Source organism: Dermacentor andersoni, chromosome 1 (genome assembly GCF_023375885.2).
Source record: "Dermacentor andersoni chromosome 1, qqDerAnde1_hic_scaffold, whole genome shotgun sequence".
Taxonomy (NCBI): domain Eukaryota; kingdom Metazoa; phylum Arthropoda; class Arachnida; order Ixodida; family Ixodidae; genus Dermacentor; species Dermacentor andersoni.
In genome coordinates, this window is record NC_092814.1 from 243935753 (window position 1) to 243958624 (window position 22872).

Genomic DNA, 22872 nt, shown 5'->3' on the forward strand with positions numbered 1-22872 from the left:
CATCAGTCAAGAACTTTATTGAGGTCCTGAGGAGGTTTAAGCTGTTGGAGATCGCACGCGGGGAGCTCCTTGGGCTGAAACCGTAGGCGAAGCCCAAGTCGGGACGGGAACATGGTGACGCTCCGCCAGTTCTTGGGCCCTCTGGACGGCCTTGAGTTGGAGTTTGAGGTCCAGGCTTTTGAGGGCTTCTTCCCATTCGGGTTCACTGGAGAGAGGGCCCTCTGGTAACACGATACATTGCCAAAGCATGTGCGAGAGTGAGCAATAGAGTTCTGGGCAGTCTGGGCAATTTGCCGGGATTTCTGAGTTGTAGTGGCTTAGTAGGCCTCGTGACGGATACGAGTCCGTTTGCAGCATTCAAAACGCGGCCGCCCGCGTGCGTTCGAGTTTGGCGTGCGGGAGCGGGTATTTCATTCTGCCTTTTCGATAGTGTGAGGTGATTTCTTGGCAAGTGAGTAGCGGGTCATTAAACTGAATGTCCAGCCCCTCGGAGGCCGTGGGACCGTCGCGCACGGTCGTGGGCCGTTTCATTGAGGTTGGGTTTTTGCGGGTGAATGTCTTTCCCCATGTGAGCGGGGAACCAGGAGATGCATCGTTTGCACTCTTTTGAGCTCGCTAGTAGTATATGTGCTACCTCTTTCGATACGTTGCCGCTTTCGTAAGCACGAATTGCAGCACGCGAATCCGTGAGGACATGGGTAAATGTGGGGTCTGCCATGGTGATGGCTACGGCTATCTGTTCTGCTTTAGCGCTGGTGGTCAATTTAACCGATGCGGATGATCGTAACGTTCTGTTGCCGTCCACAACTGCTATCGTGAAAGTTGATGTATTGCTGTACTGGGCCGCGTCCACAAATGCGGTGGCTTCACGATCCGCGTCGGTGCGGTCGAGAATCGCGTGGGCCCGGCGCCTACCCACGTTGTATAATGGGTGGACGTTTCTGGGAAACGGTGAGACTCTGTAGTTGTCTCTAATTTCACTCGGTAGGGTAACCGCGTGCTCGAGATAGGGAGATGGGGAGACATTAGCTTCGCTTAGAATTAGTCTACCGGCTTTGGACGAGGATAGGCGGAGTATTTGCACCATAGTCTGAGTCTCGATCACTTCGTCGATGTTGTTGTGCATGCTGATCAACCTTTGCTGTACTTGCTCTTTGCGGAATGCCCAAGACCTGTTTGATGCTCTTGCGCATGAGTGTGTTTAGTTTTGTCTTTTCTATTTTCATCCAATTGTGGGCAGAGACGACGTAATTAATGTGGCTCATAAGGAACGCGTGGTATACACGCAGAAGGTTATCTTCGCAGAGACCCTTCCTGCGCCCTGAGACTCTGTGGATGAGTCTGATCATGTTTTGGTTTTGGTGGTTAAGTGTTTGATCGTGTGTCCACGGCATCCGGTGGCTTCGATTAGGAGCCCAAGAATGCGTATGTGGTTGACTCGCGGAATCTGTTGTCCGTCTCTTGTGTGTAGTGCGATCGGAAGTTCGTCTAGAGGAGTTAGGTAGCGGACTCCTTGGCAAGACTTGCGAAATAGTATGAGTTCCGATTTCTTGGAGGATAGTTTCATCCCTGTGTCTAGTAGGTACTCCTCCGTGGCATCTAGGGCAGACTGTAATGCCTGCTCCATGTCTGCCAGGGAGCCTCGCAGGCTCCAGATGGTGATGTCATCTGCATATAGAGCGCAGTTTACGTTCGGGATGTCTCGTAGTTTGTCTGCGAGTCCCTTCATCACTATGTTAAATAGTAATGGAGAGAGCGAGGATGCCTCGAACGTCTCTTGTTTTAACGTCGAAGACCTGTCTCTTTAGGAGTAGCATGACATCTTGCGTGGATAGGTGGGGTCGAAACCCTACCATGTTGTGTGGGAGGAGTTCGTGTTCCTCAATGTAGCGTGACACTCGGTTTTGAATGACGTGCTCGGCTACTTTACCCACGCATGAATTAAGAGACATGGGGCGTAAATTGTCGAGGTTAAGTGGTTTTCCGGGTTTTGGGATAAGGACCACCGTGGCCGTGCGCCATTGCGTTGGTACCTCTCCTGTTTCCCACACGTGGTTGATGTCTTTAGTGAGTAATGTAATGGCCAGGTCGTCTAAGTTTCGTAGCATTCGGTTGGTTACCCCGTCAGGTCCTGAGGCCAACCTGCTGTTTAGGTTGTGTAGCGCCTCTCGGACTTCTGCTTCCGTGAAGGCAGCGTCTAGTTCGGGAGTGGTTTCGCACTTTATGCTCGGGTAATCGTTGGGGTGAGCGTCGCCTAGCGGAAGGTAACGCTTGGCAATTTCTTCCAGGAAGGACTCTTCCGTTCCCCCTTTCTCTTTATGTGAGTGAAAAAGTCGGTCTAGCGCGTGGCTTTGATTATCCTTTGTTTGGCTGTCGTCTAACATGCGTTTCAGGAGGTTCCATTTACCTCCAGTCTGCATGCAGTTGTCGACCACAATTCGTGCCATTGGAGTCTTGTGAGCTCCGTACAGTATTGTTGGATGTCTCGGTTGAGTATCGCGATGCGTTTGCGCAGGCGTCTGTTGAGACGTTGCTTTCTCCATCACGCAAGTATCGAGGCCTTGGCCTCGAGTAAGTGTGCGAGGTGAGGGTCAACCCTTGGGACCTCCAATTCCGTTTGTATGGTTTTCGTGGCTCTAGTTACGTCGCCCTTTATCGCAGAGAGGAGCTCCGCGAAGGAGTCATACGTGTTCGTGTCTTCCTTCCGTAACTGGCGGAAGGTATCCCAGTCTGTGAGGGTGAAAGACCGGGGTGGGGCCATCGTGTTTGGTATTTCTGTGCGTATGACGAAGTGATCGTTGCCCAGGTTCTCTTGCGTGTTCGCCCATGTGTAGTTTGCTACATTTCGGAGTAACGTGAGGTCCGGCGTAGTATAGCGTCGGGTCGACATACCCAATCTGGTGGGGAAACTGTGGTCCGTCACCAGGGTGAGGGACAGGTCGTCGATCGCGCGGGAGAGGTTGCCGCTAGGCTTGATTGTGGGGTAACACCACGACGGGTGGGGGGCGTTGAAATCCCCTGCGATAATGAGCGGTGAGTTTCGTGCCAATGATGTGGCTTTAGTAAGGATCGCGTGGAAAGATTGTTTGTAGTGCGCGGGAATAAATGGAATTTTTTTCTCACGTCTCTCTCTTTCAGTTTTCATTGTATAGTTCTTTTTTTGCTCCGGCGCGTCTGCTACCGCTCGCGCATTGGCACCCTCGTAGGAGCACGGTGGTTAGTTTTGGTTTTGTTCCGCACGCGGTTTCGGCTTCTTTCGCTCGCAAAACTGATGGCTATCTCGTTCTTATCACTCGAAGGGTGACTGCCTGTTACTCGCTTGTTTATTGCTCACAGGGGTCCGCATATGAAGGATGCCGCCGTGCATGCGTTTCCTTCTTTGGCAGTTTATTCAGAAGTTGCCTCCCACGGCTGCTCAGGGAAGCAGTACCCAGAGGAGGTGCCACGTCTGCGCCAACACCACTCGGCAGCAAAAACGTCGCAAGGACACAAGGTACATGTGCGCTGAGTGCAGCAAACCGCTCTGTGTGGAGCCATGCTTCAAGGACTACCACACGCTGAAGAAATATTAGTGCAAGAGGAACATTTGAGACTTGTGAAAAATTTTCATGTGCGCATTCTTCTTGTGTATTTTTCTTGTGTGGACATTGTGTATAACAATGCGCCAATTTTTTTAAAATTCTTATAACTTTATTTGCTATTTTTTATTGTTTTTCTGAATAAACAGTACATATATGCCAACGCAAGACATTTTTTTCTCACTTTACGGTCACCCTAGAAAAATTACGGTAAATTTTTTTCGAAATAGGTCCCTCTGAAGAATTTAAATGTGTAATAAAAAATATCGACCCTGGGTGGTCGCATATGGCAAAAAAAATCGACCCTCAAAGGGTTAATGGAACTCACCTTGGAGTGAATCACTCCAAGTACTATCATGCAAAAGACGTAGCACTCTTTTTTTTTTTTTCCTAGAAGATTATATTGACAAATGTTTACTCAAGTAACACCAATGCATAATTTTGACCTCAATTATTTTTCGTCTGAGTCAGTGGTCAGGATGAAGTTACCATTAATATTGTAGCTGAACAAGGCTGCCGTACCCTACAGAAGGTGAAAGCTAGAGTTACAGATATTTGTGCAGAAGTTGCGATCAGAGTTCATTAAAATGAAGACCAGCCATCTATATCATAATCACAAAAAATTGGGCATTCACAAAAAACAGAGATAACTCATTAAATCAAAGGGTTTTACATGCTAGAACTACAATCTGATTATGAGGCATGCATAGTGGGGGATTCTGGAGTAATTTTGACCACCTGGGGTTCGTTAACGTGCACTTAAAAATTTAAGCGCACAAGCGTTCTTGCATTTGCACGCATTGAAATGCAGCTGCCATGGCTAGGTTCAAAACTACAGCCTCGAGCTCAGCAGCACAGCTACCTTAGCATTGAGTTGGTAAGGCAGCTTGCTAAGGTAGTTTGACCCATCACTACCGCGAAGGTCAAAAGCATCACTCATCAATGACAATTTCTTGCTGCGCCATTCTTCTGATGCCCTGCCAAAATATACGTACAGTTAGAGATCTGGCACTTCATCACTAACATGGCAGTCAATATGGCAGTACTGCTATCCTGCGCATTTTTTGGTGGCACTGCTTTTGATGTTGTTCATGTTCATCACTCCAAACCGCGACTTGAGCAGGTCCAGCTGCACATCATTGGCTCACGTGTTTCAAAAAACATTTGTTCTGTTAGTGCACACAGCAATACTATGCTGTGTGCCAACTGGTTTCAAAGCTGCTGCATGAGCTGTCTCATAGTTAGCCAATATCACGCTTGTGCCAGCGCTGCACTTCCGCTGCGACAGGTGGCACAGCACTCACCAGTAAACACTACTGTCAGGAGCCTTTAACTGTACATGCACTGTTCTAGATTATATGTGCAGCGCAAAATATGTATTGTACATGTATGTCTTCGCAGCAGACGAAAAACTGCAGCCATAAGCTAGTTATTGTTCATCAAGACATTTGTTGTACCACACATTAATCGTCACTAGTGAGTCACTGTATGCATATGCTTGAAGGCATTACTTTAACTCTTTCCTTATCACCCACCATGATATCCCAGTGGCTACAGCATTGCACTGCTGAGCTCGAGGTCGCGCATTCAACCTTGGCCGTGGTGGTGGCATTTTGATGGGGGCGAAATGCAAAAACGCTTGTTTACTTAGATGTAGGTGTGCAATAATTTCCAGGCAGTTAAAATTAATTCATAGCCCCTAACTATGGTATGCCTCATAATCAAATCATGATTTTGGCACGTCAAACTCCATAATTTAATTTAATTTAATTTTAAACCTTTTTTTTATTGTGTCATACGAAATCAATAGCTGTTCAACTTGCTGTCAAGCAGTGACTTCGAAATTCTATAAGCAACACTATGCAATGTGTGTAGTAACTGAATGCTGCACTTTCATTCTAGGTCAAATATATATTTGATCTCTGGCATATTTGGGAGTCATGAAAAATAAAAATTTGACAGAAGGTATCAATCCACGTAGCTTCCACTGCATGTTGTACTTTCGAAGTCATATAATGCAAAATGTGCGCTTAAGCCAACTCAGCTGCACAATCTCAAATGACCATAGCTGTGCAGACTCGGCAGATGATCTCAGATTGGCCGAGCTTCTGCTCCAGCAGCTTTGTTGTTTTACTAAGACCTTGAGCTTTCGAACATGCTCAGAACACATTTTTCACTGCTATGCTCAAATAATACTAACTGCAAATTATTATTTTTCTTTCTCTCTGCTGTGGGTCACTTTATTCATTAGTGTTCCAACAAACCATTCGCAGGAATGCGAAAAAAAATCGCTTTCACAAGAATTTCAGTGTTGTGAAATGGGAAAGCACAGATAGGTAATGCGTCGCAGAATGAAATATTACTGTCCGTTAGCCTGCTTCGGCAAGCTTGCTCGAGGATATAGAACCGCACTGCTGACAGTACAAAGTGCACTGCATGCATCAATCAACAGTGGCAGCATTGCCGTGGAGCAGTATTCTCGGTCAATTTCTTTCGGAGATACTATCACTTTTGCGAGATTTTGCATAACTCGACACCGGATACAGAGTAACAGCACTCCACGTAAGCAGCCGCATTTCTCCAGCGCAACATGTTGCCCACAGGTAACAATGCATCCGGTGCCGATCACGAGAGCGATCATATCTCGTATACCCTAGGGCAATCGATCGAGATTACGGTCCCTTCGCACAAATCTACGTCCGGCACCGAATCTGCACAAGATGCCTGTCGGGCGGCACCAAAACCAGCGTTCTTGAAGCAAGAGATGGCTATTCCCGGATGATCGCTCAATCGTGGCCCAATGCCTGGCACTCCATGCTGCGACCGCCATGTCAAGCGCCATAAACAATTCCACGTAGGTGGGACATGGACTTCCTTGTTTTTGCTGGATTTTTCTCACCGAGGCGCACATTACGCACTGCACTAGGTGTGCAATGCTAAACATTGCACGCGTAATACGATGACGTGGGATCGTTCCCCACCTGCGGCATGTTGTTTTTTCATCCACTTTCATTGCCATTAGTTTATAATTTCTTTAATTCAATTAGTAAGTACAAGTAATTTCCCCTATGTTGTCTTTGGTGTATTTGTTTGTCGGCTTCTTACAATAAAAAAAAAACGGCCATTTTTTCTAAGGTAGGAAAAGAGAGGGTGAGGACTGAGGGTGTGAGTCTGCCTCTCTTTTTGATGTGTTCAAGAAGTATGAATAGGGTTGTTCATTTTCAGGTAAAACCCAATTTTACCTAATTTTCACACCCGAAACATGTTTCAGGAGAATCGAGTTAAATCTGATTTCTCCCCAAATTCCAAACCCACATACCGACCAATTTTTCTTTTACGCTGCACGGAGTTTGCGGGGCACACGTGCTAGCTACCATGCCTCGGGACAACAAAGTTAGATTTAGTTGGCTTAAGTGAACTCCAGTGACCTATAGTTCATTTCACAAGCCGCATGCAGCACTGCATACGCTACACGGCTCTCAGCCAACCACCAAACGAGCGTGCCTAACTCTCAGTTTATAACTCACCGTGACATTCTGGGAAGGCCAGCTAAAGAAAAGCGACAATAGGCATTGGAGTGGACCCGCCTCGGCACAGCACATAGCCTCAGCCCTGCTGCACGCAGCTTGTGAAATGCACTATCAATCCCCCTTCAATTGCACACAGTAGAAAGGAAAGAGGGCGATGCACTCTTTCCATACAGATGAATGCATGCACTGATGCGACAAGGGGAGCTGGAGGCGATCAGGCAAGAGCTGTTTTGTCTATGTTACCCAAGAGCAACGCCACATTAGTAAAACATGTTCTGAAATGTTTTGCACAAAACTCACCACAAAATGGTACTGCACTGTTAAACAAAACATCTTAGACAAAGACAAAAACCAGTTAACATTATGGAAACTGGAAGCTGTCTTGCATCCATTTCAGGAGCATCTGCAGAGCCAGCCATTTGATGACTACCGACTTCTCTTCATTTCGGTCACCAATAACGTGGATTTGCCTCACAATGAGTTTAACCAGTAATTCCTGGAAGCAAAGCCCCACTAACACAGTTGTTGAGTTCAGTATTGGCATGACTCTACTGCTTGCTACCCCAGGCTGGCAAATGCTGCGCTGACATTGGTGTGCCTAGCTAATGGAAGCTGTGACGTTGAGAGAACGTTCTCTCAGCTGAGATACGTCCAAAGATCAGGCAGGTCTTGGATGGAGACCAACATGTTGCACATGCAGATGACAATGTATGTTAACAAAGATGTGTTAAAAATTGATGACCAGCTTTTCAAGAATAAAATGTTTAATTTCCTAGGAGTTATTGATCCTCTTTGCTGTCATTATTACTTATTAATTTCCAAACACCGAACTTTACAGTATTTGCTAGAAAACTCTGATGTCTCCTGAGAGAGAGTGAGAGAGAGATAAAACATCTTTATTGAAAAGTCCCCGCTGGTTTCAAAATGGGAACAGAGGGGCAGGGAGGTTATTCCTGTAAAGCTCCCCTTTCCTCAGACGTAGACCAAGCCTTGAACCGTAGCGGCGTTCTCCGCCAGCCAGACAGCCCAGAGCTGGTCTTCTGGGAATTTGCTGGCAAGCCTCCCACTGCTCAGGGGTTTTTATCTTGGCATTGTGGTTTACGTTGCATTTGATATTGTTTGGAGCTGATGGGCATGCCCATATGCAGGGTGTCTACCAGGTTGGCATTTTCAAATTCCCTGAGTTTTTCAGGTTTCCCCCGAGCAACACAGAACTTTGTTTTATGTCAAGACAGGCTGGACACCACGTCGCCCGATGCTATCATTCTCAAGAAAGAATTTTAAAAAATAAAAAAAAAACTTAATCCAGTTTGAATAGTAAGGAGTAGTGTTTATTTTATTCAAAATAGAAAACTGATGGGAGGGGACAGTAAAATGCACAACAAATAAAATATCTTCGACAAAGAAAAATGATAAAGCCCACTGTAAATCGAGCTGAACATTTTCGAATGCGAATAAAAAGAGATGCATACAGATGCAAATATTTTCGAAAATGAGCTATTTCTATCAAGTGATAGCAAGATCATTGGTATTAGGCCCAAACTTTGTCACAAGTGAGGTTTTCTCAGCAGCAGGAAAGTCAACCTCAACTGTCCTCACATACTCCCAGCCCAGGCACAATGCCTCCATTTTGTGTTTCACTGCTTTCAAGGGTTGTTTTTGGTTTGTGTGGGGGTCACCTGCATTTTTGCATCAGCCAACACTGATTTTTGAGCTCAAGCTCCTTTTCCAATCATTCCTCAACGCAACGGTCATTTCTGTTCTTGTCCTTGTTCCGCCACGCATTCGGCCCACGGACCATTTGAAACATCCTGTTGGTCAGTTGCACAGTCAACGTCTGATTTTTCAGACTCCCTAGGGGCCACGAAAATGTCCGAAAAATCAAATCGGTCAGGCTGATGATGATGATGATGTTTACTAACAGCAGCTGCAGAACACTGAAATGTGCATATTGCATTGACTATGTTATTTGTAAACCAATCATAATCAAAAACAAATTGCTATGTTCATTCCCTGTTATGCTCGTTCCCTGAAACCAAGCCGACACTGGGGGTGTGTCACGGCCAGAAAGGTCCGACAGCGAAAGGGTTAAGGGCTCAAATCGTTTCAGACACATCCAAAAAAGCTCTGAAGGCCTCTGCCAGCACACTTATCAGGCATAATGGTGCTCGCACTGTGACAGGAGATGCCGGGTCCACATGTGTATAATTCATGGAATATGTACTGTGTCCCATGACAATTGCCTTTTCCCACGCTTGTTAAGCTTCACCGCCATACTTCATGTATGCTTCACCGTGTAACACCACTGTGCTGAGGCGAAGCTGCCATTCGGGAACCGGCATTATGCAACACGCCATGTTTTCTAAGCTTCGAAGCCAATCGTGAGGATTACAGAGGCAGAGTTGGTGCCATTACTGACAGCGGCAAATTCTTTCAATGAAAAACACAGCACCGAATGGCAAGAACCTTAATAGCGAACGTCGAAGCAGCTAAGCCTCGCATTGCCGTGGTGGTGGCTACGGCTGCCAGCGGATCTGCGTGCAAGAGCGCTGGTTCAAGGCGGCGAGATAATCAAAAAGGCGGTGTTGGCTTTGATTAATGCCATTTCAGACCTGCGGTCACGGCAGTAAGTCCAGAAAATCTGCCAGAGAAGGGTTCTTGCGTCTGAAATTACAAACTTTCCTATGACATTGAGCCTATGGGGTACGTGGTGGTGCCGCGAATCCGTCCGCATTATCGGGCATTTCCCAAAAATCGGGCGTCCGGAAAATCGGTCGTTGACTGTACACTGGCAACTCCTCCAGCCAACGACACAGCGTCAAAGACAATTCATTGCGATTCCTCTCTTTTATTCGAGCCAGCAGTAGGGCGACTTTCGTTCCCTTTCAATAAAATGACAGATAATTTTCCCCAATTGAAGCACAAATTCTCCGAGTTTTCCCCGAGTTTTGCCAGACTATTCTAAATTCCTGAGAATACCCGGTTTTCCCAGTTGGTAGACACCTTGCATATAATGCAATGAAGGTCTGCACATGGTGTATTCCCCCATTACCAGCCTGAAACAAATCCCAAGTTTTAAAACGTCTGCGTTAAGGAGCTCATGATGCCCTCTGATGAAAAATAAAAACCATAACGTAATGTATTACTTATTATTTCTGCAAATATAACTCGAAAAAAAAAAACGAATTTCGGAATGGTTTCACAAAAATCCCGATTTCTCCACGATTCTCAGCTTGCAAAATATCACCCGATTTTTACCCACCAAACTTTAAAAATATATATAAAACTCTAAAATGAACAGCCCTAAGTATGAATGCAACAGGAGATTGACATGTTCTGTAATCAGCTATGGCCATATGAATTGTTGCTTCATTTATTTTAACAGAGGCTGTGCTCTTCCATGTTCTTCATGTACTGTGGAGGTGTGGCATGCCATAAGGTGAGGCCAAGCAGCAGAAAGGCATGAAGAACAAGAAGTAGAACTTGATGGATTCAAGCATACATCACTGAGCTGTTACTGCACCCTTCTGAAAAAGTATTCTGATGTTTTTTTAACAGTGCCTTAAAATTGCTAGGGGAGACCATAATTTTCACATGGAGATGGTTTAAAGATTTAAAAAGAAGTTTATGCAACATAAGCGTCCTCGCTCAGCTGTAACCTACCTGTCTAAGCTTGGGCTGAGCAGCTGCCAGTTCTTCCGGAGTACCCACAGCAAACAGACCCAGCACATCCATGCCTCCAGGAAGCATGCGTGTTACCTGCATGGCATGAGTAAAAAGCCCTCATTTCCACGAATGCAAATGTACAGTTTATATTTAAGACAAATGTACATATGTAGTTAACTGTATAAATGAACAGTTATATTTAGGAAGTGACAAATGTAGACATCAGGGGCTACCCACTTTTGCATGCACTTTTCTAAACAGGAATGCCCTGAAAGAAACTGCACTGACAGCAACAGAATATATTTTTTTTAAACTTGGAATTCTATTGTCACAATGAACTCTGAAGCAGGCACTTTCTCAAAAAAATCGCCGCAACGGCCCAATGGCTATGGCGTTTTGCTGCTGAGCACAAGGTCACTGGTTTGATTACAGGCTGCAGTTGCTGCATTTCCAAAGGGGCAAAATGCAAAAAAAGCTCATGTACTTAGATTTAGGTGCCTGTTAAAAAAACACAGGTTGTCAAAATTAACCCCATTACACCTCATGGCTCTAGTGTTTCTTTGGGACATTAAAGCCCATGAATCCCTCAATGAACAAATCAATCTTGTCTATTTAACGTAAATTAAATTCTGGGGTTTCATGTGCCAGAACCACGATATGATTAAGAGGTACACCATAGTGGAGGCCTCTGATTAATTTTGACCACCTGGGGTTCTTTAACGTGCCCCCAATGCAAATCTTATCAATCAATGCTTCACGTAATGTGATATCTGCCAAAAGTTTGATCAAGCAACATTGTCATCTTTCCTATTATTATATTCAACCAATCATTTTGTCCCATAGTTTTACTTTAGATGGCCAAACAAGCAAAGTGTTCACTTTTGTTCATGTAGCCATTTTGTCACTATAGCAACTATTTTTGCTCTAGACCTTTTCTCAGCATTTCAAAGAACTGAGAAAAATAAATTATTATAATTACCAGACACAAACTTAAAGGGACTGACAACTGGCCAGAATGTGTTGCGAAACGTTGATGGAAATGAAATGACCATGATTTACAGTGATAGAATCCAACACGCTGTTCGCGATTTAGGTAGGAATTATAATTTTAGATTGGCAAAGAAAGTGTCAAAAACCAGCAATTGCGAGGCCTGATGGCGACATCTTGGTACTTCAAATGTAGTCTATGAGATTACTGTACGTAAGTCGGCTGTTATTATGTACAAGGAGGAAAAAACTTTATTGGGTCCTGAGGAACCCCTTCCCACCCACTCTTGGTTTAGTGGTCGGCAGGGGTCGCGGGCCGCACCCACGTTGGGACGGGAAGCCCGTGAGCCTCCGCCCTTTCGTGAGCCCTCTGGACGGCCCGGAGCTGGGTCTGGTGGTCGTCGCTTCGCAGGGCGTCCATCCAGTCTTCTTCTTTGCTGAACATGGTGCCGCTTAACGCGGAGCATTGCCAAAGCATGTGCGATAGCGAGCAGTACGATTATGTACAACATAATTATTGCTTAAAATTGCAGTTAATATATTATTAGACACTTGCACTTTATTCTGCGCTTAGGAAATCAAAAGCATACGCATGGCTACGGCAGAACACTGAACTGCATATTTTGTGTAAAAGCGTTGTTTCATTTTCGACCCGATTGGTTTCATTTTGACTGGGTAAATACCAAAGCAGTTGGACAGGAAACTACGGAAACATGTAACTATTATTGCAAAAATACTTTAACAGTTTGGAAAACATGAAGTGCAGGAACGTCGAATTGATAAACATAATAATACTTTCTCAGAGTTACAGCCCCACTTGTCTAATTTTATGTGCATTCAGAAGACTCAAATGGTTTCCAATATAAACAAAATTATTACAAACCTTAAATAAATTTATAACATATTTCTAACTAAAGTATACCTTATGAAAAACCAAGGACATATTTCTGAAGGAAAAGTGGTGACCCATGGACACACAGAATTACTGGACAAGCACAGGAAACTTAACTAAGGTTGTTACTCGGGCTAGTTGGTACATTATAACAGTCAAGCAGTGCAAAGAACAGGACGAGAAGCAAATAAACAATAGCACTGTCTTGTGTTTGCTTCTTGTCTTGTCCTTTATGCAGTTAAGAATGTTACACAGAAAACTTCTGCAGTTGGATCCGAAGTTTGGCTTCAAGTGTGTCCTGGACTCGACAGATAAAGTAGCCGTACCAAGTCTATCAGTCGACAGATAAAAGAGAAAGAATTCGCACAGTGAGTGTCAAAGAAGTTCTGTATTGAACAAAAGGTAGGCAGCAAGAAACAGGGGTACCAAACAACTGGTTGAGTTTTTAGTGCCTAAAGAGTTGTGAGTTGTAGATGCCACTAAGAAAGGATGCTTTGCAGTTTTGCCCAAAATGCTTTTTCAACAGAAAAACAATGTAGCACTAACCAAGAACTTCAAAGAGGTCTCAATTAAGCCATGTGAAGTAAGAGCACAAGCTGTGGATCTACTGCAAGACAAACAAAGGCAGCCTTGGCAGTTACAAAGGCAAATTAAAATTTTGAACTCAAAGCATTTTCAGCACCAATACACACAAGTCCAACATTCCATTCCAAGCCATGGTTTTCTGACAGCAGGCCACAAGTGATTTTCGCTACCTGCAGAAAAAACTGAATTTGCTAAATACCTATTAGAAGTGTTCGAATAGCTAAATTTCCAAACCAAATTAAATATGAATGTCCAAAAAATATGATCTTTAAACATTGAATCAAATGTTGAATATTTTGTAATTTCTAAACTAAGTAAATTTTAATGTTTGTGATGAGTCCATTTGGTGTAAGAATGAGGCTTATTTACATTATTTGATATATACACATAATGCTATTTGCAACTGGACATCCACTCAACTGAGGCGCTTGCAAATTAGAATCAACTGCTTTCTGTTCTTTGGTGCACCATGACAATGAGAGTAAATGAAACAAAGGTACCCCGTGTCACTAGGTGCATGACAAATGTTGTGTTTGCTGAAGGAGAGTTTGAAGGAGAGTTGTGATACTACAGCATTGCACATTGTTTTAAAAAGATGCAAATATGGTGATACTCGTTACTAAATTGCCTTGACTCAATCAAGACAACAAATTCATTTATACGCTGCCTAAAAGCCATGCATTCTTCTTTAAATGATTGGAAATTATTGAGCAGAAGTTATCTGCCACCTGTATCCACTCAAGAACTGGTGCCTCTGCGCAACAAACAAATCACCTACAGTAGACTCAGTAGGAACAGTCCTTCCCCACATCAATCTCTCTCCCTCGATACTTCGCTAGGTGTCGCTATTATACTCAGCCAAACAAATATTCAACAATTTTGAATACTAAACTCTCAAATCGAATATGAATTGAATAACAAGGTCTATTCAATTTATATCGTATTTGAAATATGTAATATTTGCACACTCCTACTAAATAATGTAGATCCGTTTCTTGTTGCCAATTCTGACTAACCTGGATCACTGGCAGATGGAGTGAGCATGGTGCGATACCATTCATGTCAAGCACACAGATCATGCTCAAAAACAAATGTTGAACAGCAGTGTATGTAAGTGCATTATTGAGACTTGTTTGAAGTTACATATAAGCTTATTGTAATCAGTAACAACTTACAAGCAGCGCTAGAATTACATATACTTTAAGATAACTTGTTTGCAAAATCAAGGAACACAGTCCACAGCTATTATGGCAATTACATTCTTCTCTTAAGCACCATCATCATCATCATCATTTATTTACCCTTAAAGGCCCTTGGCTTAGGGCATCACATAAGGGGGGGGGGGGGAGCAGTCGTTACATATACAATGGTCGGTAACAACAAAAAAGCAATACAAAGTGCAGGGTTCATGTTCAACATTAACATCATCAGAAGCATCAACACTAAGATAGACACAGCGGCTCAAGAACAACTTGAAAACAAAATAAAACACGCATACACATTCAAAAACACGGCAAAATAACTCAGCCCTTGAAATGTGCTGTTAATAAGTGCCTGAATTTATTAGGTTCTATTTCAGTAACTATGGAATCGGGTAAATCATTCCACAATGTAATGGAGCTAGGTAAAAAAGATTTATTAAATGAGTTTGTGGAGCCATGTATGCGCTGCAAACTTAAAGAGTTGAAAAGACGGCGTGAGGTGCGAAGCGGCGGGTGTAATACAGAATTTCTTAGCCGTGGGAAGGTATAGTACAATTTGTGAAATAGGCAAAGCTGTGAAATTTTACGCCGAAGTGCCAGGGGTTGAAGATAAAGGGATGCGTTGATAAGAGTTATACTGTGTCGTCTCTCATACTGCGATGTGATAAAACGGGCCGCGCGATTTTGGATGGCTTCAAGCTGATCGATTAGATAGTTCTGATGGGGATTCCAGATCGCCGAGGCATATTCGAGTTTCGAACGGATGAATGTTATGTAGGCGAGTTGACGGACAGAACGGGGTGAAAAAGCGAGGGATCGTCTGATAAACCCAAGCAACTTAGAAGCGTCTGTACAAAGTTTTGCAATGTGCTCAGACCATGTTAGTTTGTTGTTCACGATGATTCCAAGATACCTGTATGATTCTGTTTCAGAGAGTGGTGTAGAATTTAATGAATACGGATAGCTGAGGTTATTTCGCTTTCTTGATACATGCATGAACTTACATTTGGAAATGTCCAGTTGCATAAGCCATGTCGCACACCAGGTTTCTATGAGATTTAAGTCGCATTGAAGCAGATGGACATCCACATGTTCATATACAGGTCCATCCAGCTTTCAACCACATTTATACATCATGCATAAAGTTGCAGAATCTGGCAGTTCACAAATTGACAGTCAGAAACTATAGGTTCTTTGCCATTTTGTAACAAACATGGCAAACTGATTTAAAAGGCATAGTGCAAAGGAACAAGGGAAAAGGGATAAGAAGGGTGGACAGGACAAGCACTGGAAGAGGAGGAACAAACTCCTTTATGGATCTTCCCCTGGACATCAACAATCCAGGGGAAAATCCATAAAGGAGCAAAAGGAAGTTGGCAAGGCTTCCACAGTGTTGGACCTCCTTCAAAAACACTTGTCTTTACTATGACCTAACAAACCTTTTGTGATAAGGAATTTGGAAAAACTTATGTTTGTCTTAGGAGTGTAAGAACCAGTCACTTTTTCCATTTTATATTGACAGAGAAGACTTCTTTTATCCATCTATCAGTACGATGTGGTTTGCACATTAAAGGAGTGTGCAGCTGATGTCCAGCACTTGTATCTACCTTTATCCTTTGTGCCATTGTGCTGAATCCACTTTGCATTCTGAAACAATGTACCAACTAGCCCTCTTGTCTTTGTTAACGTTGTGACTAAGAATGGAAAACTGTCCTCCTGTGAACCAGGAAACAAGTCTTCAATGTTTTAATTCCAAGATCAGCACTCTACCAACAGAGCTGCAAGCCCATCACTGCAAACATGCAACTAGAGCAGTAACTGCATGGAGCATATCATGCATGTTTGCAGGATGAGCAAAATGTACAGACCTAGCTGAGGATATCAGGCATATCACAGGGCCAATAACTGCTTATAAGTTAGCCATACTTGACAGACTGAACAACGAAAGTCTGCACAAGATCAAGGTACATCTACGTGACAAAGGGAAGCAGATGAAGTGTAAGATGACAATTATTTCTTCAATAATTCCAGCAGCAGCAAGAAAATCAGTGATGGTAATAACCAAACCAGAAGCTGGATCTAATGAACATAGCGAAAAGAAGTTATTTTGGTAGCCAATCATACTACAGCAGTAGCAATGAAAAAAGTGATGGCAGAAAGATGCATGCAATACATGTGAAGGAGAAGTAGGTAGCCCTATACTGAGGACAATATAAAGCATTGATGATGGTTATGCTGCAGTGAGAGATGCGAGTACAGCCACCAAAGTCACTCCCTGCACAACAGCCAAATCCTGTAGATTGCAAACAACTGGCAGGACTTCTTCCTTCAAAACTGCAGTTATGAGCCAACATCTTGCCATATATGAATGCATATGATGCAGAAGACATGGAAGAGGACATGCAAGTTTATTGTGAAGTAATAAAAATGCATTTCATTCTTACAACTATTTTTGGAAACAGTACACAGCCTGTAGTTTTGCACTCTGTAAAGACGCTTAAGAACAGTAAGGTAAACTGTACTACTAAATTATACTTTCATGATAACAAACTACTCACTCTTACACTAAGAGAAAGAATGGAAAGCCAGAAAAAAATGCAAAAACAAAGGGCAAAGGACACTGCTGCTTTGAAGTTCCAACACCAGCTGACCATGATGTCAATGCTGACTTACCAGTAGAAAGTTTTCAGTGCAAAATTTAAGAAATTAAAGTTTGGCATTCATTTACACTATTAGTAATCAACCCTTCTTTATAGAATTAATTAAAATTGAGTTCTGACGGAATACTTTAACAATATACACTGATTGTTGCTATTTAGTGTCTCTGTGACAGCAAAGCATGCTTTCTGAAAGCAGCAACATCACTTTTGAGGACAAATGCTCTGCACAAGCAGCACATTTATACAGAAGTTGTACACCTTTAACAGGAGCACTACCCTTACACCACTGATTATTTAACCTTTAATTGGATTAATTTTTATTTTCCTGTGAAAAAAATTTTTACGTATCATATGTGATACACCATGCAGTTATATGTATGTTCTGTGACCATGCAGAAAGGCATTTTCATTGCAAAAAACTTGCAAAAATATACAGAAACACTGAAAAAACTTGACACATTGCTTTAAGAAATGAAGTGGATTTTTTTTTTTTTTTCGCAGCTGCAGCTAGTACAAGTTTCATTAAGTTTATGACATCATCCTTCACTGATAATTAGCTTCAATATATAGGTCGGACCATATGTAGACCTTGCTTTAATGTCAAATGTTGTTTTGCATATTCTTTAGGAGTTTGAAGCAAAGCAAAAGAAAACCTTCTTTCTTCTCTTCCTAGAGTTGTTTCTTGCTGCTGTTGCTGTGTTGCAGCTCTTGCAACATGGCAGGCCCGGCGCTATCTTCATCGTAAATACTGTTAGCATTTTCATTTTCTTACCTATTCTGCACCAATAATGGTGCTAAGGAAGAGTACAACTCATAAAAACATTTTATTTTGACACCAAATTTGTTCTTTCACAAGGAAAGAAATCTCTCCTCTCTTTCACAAAACAACCCATGACTGCATGCCATATCATATATGTAGGATCCTTCGTTTTCAGGCAAAATTCAGGGGCAAAAATCCGGTGTTATTTTTTAAGGAGAAAAACCAGGAACAAATCGGGGTGTTTGCTGTCCGGCAGCCCAAAGTTTTTTTCCTGGCAATGTAAGGGTTTTCCTGGTAACATTCACAGGTGATTAACATACGAAAGGCCTCCTTTTTGGACAGAAACATACTTAACACATTCACTGTGGCGTCACTTCTTTGAAGTTCCAATTCCTAAACATGATGACCGACCGGTGGGTCACTTATATTCCTCTGGTGGGTCGTGGGCCACCAGTGTGGCAACAGAGAGTTGTACTCCTTTGAAACTTCCTCAAGGTGCATAGAGATGGCACCACGACACATCGAATCAGGAACAACAAGAATTTTCCTCTCCGTTAATTCCTAGCGAAGAAGTTGCTTGCATACTGCACGGAAGCCCTGCACAGCCGCACAGGGGAAATAACTACCGTGACCCACCCTTGACCCATGTTAGCATGAAATCACTCATGGGAACATGATAGAAGGACATGACAGAGAGCTATCCACAAGTCACGTGCCAAGCTGATACAAATCCTCATTGGCAGACTTTATACTTTCAAAAGAAACCAATAAAGAAAAACAACAGGCACATTTGGCAATCACCTTTACTTTGTTCTCTTCACTTAGCTTAACAAATGAAAACAATACAGTAGTATAGTGCACACAAGCATGGTTCGCAAGAGGCGATGTGCTTTACCTTGCCTTCAAGCCCTTGTAAAAAGATGATGGGGTTTTATGTGCTAAAACCACTTTCAAATTATGAGGCACGCCGTAGTGGAAGACTCCGGAAATTTCGACCACCTGGGGTTCTTTAATGTGCACCTAAATCTAAACACACGGGTGTTTTCGCATTTTCGCATTTCGCCCCCATCGAAATGCAGCCGCCATGGCCGGGATTCGATCCCGCGACCTCGTGCTCAGCAGCCAAACACCATAGCCACTGAGCAACCACGGCGGGTGCAAGCCCTTGTTGACATACATTACCGTATGCATATTGAGCATTTCTGCGTCCATCCTCGACTTGTCAGGCCTTTCGTTCTTGTTTTCTGTCGTCCTGTTTAACTGCTTCATGCTATACACTCTTGCAACAAAATTAACAAGATAGCAACTGGCCTAACCTGCCACCCTTCTCTGAACCTAACATAGATGAGTAAACATCCTCTCAATGGCACAGCTACCATTCCCAATGCAGAGCAACGTCAGCGCTGTGTTCACTTCCTAGCACATTACCCCCGTTTAGATGTATGCGACGTGCAGGAAATGTGATTCTATGAGCCACTGTCGTATTCACGTAAGCTTGGCTAGTAAAAAAGCAACAAGCTTTTGTTCACTCAACACAGGCAGGCACAGAATATATTACATATGCATGTTTCTTGATTGAGTATTTAGGAAAAAGGAAGCACATATTATATACATATATGAATATTATTACTAATATGATATACCTTGGCCACATGCTCATACAAGGTAGGCAGCATTCATTAGTTTTCTAATACCTGCACTTATTGTTGCTCATTATGAAAGGGCAACTTCGAGGAGAAATAGGGATTAACCCGATTTTGACAAATATCTTCTCCGGGGTGCAAAAATTGGGAATCATAAGGTTTTCCCCGAAAAGGAGCGACCCTACATATATGAAACAGCAATTAATGCTTGCCTTACAGAACCATCGGAATGTATTTCTCAATCAAAACATCGAAGTAGGCTAATAAATACTAAATAAATATCCTAATATGTGTGTACATTGATTTCAAGTGCATACATTGTGAAAATAACCTGTTTATTTACGAAACTTTTGCACACGCGTGGCAAGCAGCCACCTTGCATTTTAAAGGCAAAACAAGTAAAAAATTATTTTCAATGCTAAAGTCGCTATGTTAGAGTGGAAATGGATTCCGGATGAATGTGTAGGATTTTCATTCTTTTTGACTTTCATTATGCAAGAAGTTGCTCTATGCCCATTATACATGATACACCATTTAACAATGCAACATTTAACATTTAACAATTAAGAGAGTGCAACAATTTTTTTTTTTTTTTCACGTACTTGGAAACATGCCATAGCATGTTAGGGGGACTACCAGATATGTCAACCCCCCTCTCCCTTCCTCTGAAACAAAGTGCAGCTGAGTGGTAAAGACAGACACTCACTTTCAGATAGCCCGCATTGATAGTCTCCTTGTGCAATTTTACAACTGACAGAAACTTTCTCAGATACAGAATTGTGGAAAGATGGTTGCTTTTGTAGCATTCATGCTAAACTTTCCTGACATATTAACTGTCATGCCACCACATCCGGCTTTCATTTGTTATTCTTCATTGCACACTGTTGTTACAGCGTCATGCATCCAATTATTTTTGTCCTTCCTCTCAGCTATTTGTCAAGTGTCAAAAATTAAAAGGCATGCCGTCGTATGTACTCGTTTCCACCTCATTACGAGGGGAGTGCTAGAATGTCACTCATACGCATGCGTAGCAAACAGTAAATGTCCAGAAAAACTAAAATACAATTTTCTTACTTTTATTTTTAATCCTTATTTTTTTTTTTGCGCTACCTATTTAGACAAATGCCGGCGTAGATGACGCACTTAATCTTGCAAAGTGCTGCACACCTTTTAGAAGGTGAATGTTCACTTGATTATCCTTCCATGGCAATTAAGGTTCGCTTCAAGCAAGGTTCATCTGACCTGCTTTGCATGTTGGCAGATCCAGGCCTCCTCTATGTCTGCTTGGCCGCCGACGGACTTGTGTGACTGCTTCACGTCGCCTTCCTCCTGTGACTCTTCGTCATCCTTCTGGGGCGTACTCGCAATGTGCACCACGATGTCTCGCTGTTGCGTGCTCTGCAACACGTTGATATTCATCACTTTGCAGTGTACACAGTGTTCTGCCAACTATTTTACTTCGATGTTAAACGCTCCTTGCTTTTAATTAAAATCACAATAGCAATGGTAAAAACGACCAACTGAAATACGAAATTACTTTTGATCAGTAAGGAGCGATACCTTCAGCCACGCTCCAGCTTACCTGCCCGATGATCACACCAACTGTCAACGAGTTCCTGACCTGGACGAGCACGCTGATCAGTTTTTGAACATGATCGTCGTAAGCTATCGTTCTACCCATACTACAAAAATGTCTATACAGAGCGGATGAATGGACATGCACTTCTACGATGTGCTTCGAACTTTCGCAGTTGTGCAACCTAACAGCTGGAAGGCGACTGCTGATGCGGGTTTCCGTCGAGCCGCCGATACCTACGCCATCCAAAAGATCCAATTCAGCCCGAATCCCACAGTTTTTGTTCAGCGGATACGGAGTGAGATTGGATTGGATAGGAAGCGTCTACATTTCTTTCTGGTTTGCCGATCTATTTGTGTCGCCGCCTGCCGTCAGCTAAGGAAAGCAGCGTTTCAGGGAGAGCAATGGAGAGCATGCAGCATAGAGTTTTTCACCATAACACCTAGAGGGTAATCTGGCGCCACCATCTATGGGCGTCTTGCGCTGGAGTTTGAGGTATAGTAGCGGCGCCTGGTGGCGGCGCGGGAAACGACATCTGGGTCGTACCAGCTTGGGTCGTATTGAACCCTGGCTGTGGCGAAGCACGTTTCTAGGCCGAGTTCTGCGTCGATTCGCACTTTTTTCTGCCCTGTTGCGAGTGCGAAAAGGCTCGTCACTTTTCACAGACCACGCCGACCACACTTCGAGCTCGCCGCAGCCTATAGTTTAACGAAAGCGGACTCTCCGTGTGCCGTGGGACGTAATGCTGGGAGCAGAAGGAATCGGTGACGCCGATCCGGAGAGACCTAGCCCAGCCTCGAAAAGGCGTTACCGTCATTACTTCTGCGTCGTGGGCTGCCACGAACAAGAAGGCCTGAATCTCAACATCAGATTCTGCCGTTTTCCTTCAAGGCCTCACGAAGTGGAGCGTCGGGCGCGCTGCATAGCTGCAGTTCGTCGCGCTGAGTAAGCGAAACTTCGCGCCATGCTGACTGCTTCGACTGTCCTGAAGCTTGCTTGATTATCTGCATTCTAAAGTTCGGTTTTTGCACCTACAGTCCCGACAGCAGACCGACATAGCAGCAGGCATGGCTGGTAATTCACGATTCGAGACCAGGCCACAGCGACAATTAACAATTCGACCGATGCGAAGTGGTGAAGTGACCAGGTGTGTGCAAATTAGCACAAATGGTCGGGCTCATTCGATGACAATTCACTACTCCACTATGAGCAGCACAGGTTAAGAGAGTTAAATGCGCTCATCCTTGATCTCAAGCCAGCACGTTGAGGCAGCGCAGCAAGGCAGTATTGATTGCAGCACATCGATGTTCGAGCGCTGTCATTAAAAGCTACATCAAGCGAGCAGCGCACAAGCTCGCGCTGCAGCGCGATTCGCACGTACGTGCGAGCTCATATGCATTGCATCAGTTATTACCAGTTACTAAAAGGGACAGATGGCCGCTACTACAACGCAGGCATAACTACTTGTTTAGCGGCATGCAGTCAACAAAGATCGCAGGAGGCCCGCCGTTTCGCGGCATGTCGAAAGACCGCTGCTGTCGCGGCGCGTACGATCGTGCGCTCGAGCAGTTCGTACATCGCGGCGCGTACCGTCGTGTGCTCGAGCAGTTCCGTACACATGATGCCTGCTTATCGCTGCTGTGGATTCATTTATAGCAAGCATTTCCTCGCGTTTGTGCGCCTGAATCTAGCAGCTAGCGTGCAAACCTTGCCTGAAGTTCCACTTCGTACGCGACTCGCTTCACTTGCGTTTGACACGGTGCTAAAACTTCGCCGCCTAATTCTTGAACGGC

The 22872-nt window shown here is 43.7% G+C and overlaps 1 protein-coding gene across 3 annotated transcripts in view; it reads right to left on the minus strand.

The window, feature by feature from the left end:
• Window positions 1–21375, minus strand: part of LOC126548007 (protein odr-4 homolog) — a 76177-nt gene extending 54802 nt beyond the window's left edge. For 2 of the 3 annotated variants that reach the window (XM_055063582.2, XM_055063580.2), the window contains exons 1-3: window positions 21086–21375; window positions 20746–20901; window positions 10772–10867 (exon numbers count right to left, since the gene is read on the minus strand). In XM_055063582.2, the coding sequence (XP_054919557.1) occupies window positions 10772–10867; window positions 20746–20901; window positions 21086–21184 (351 nt within the window). In that variant the 5' untranslated portion in view covers window positions 21185–21375. The remainder of the gene's footprint in view (window positions 1–10771; window positions 10868–20745; window positions 20902–21085) is intronic. The other variant, XM_050196081.3, reaches the window with a different exon arrangement.
• Between the last annotated feature and the right edge of the window lie 1497 nt (window positions 21376–22872).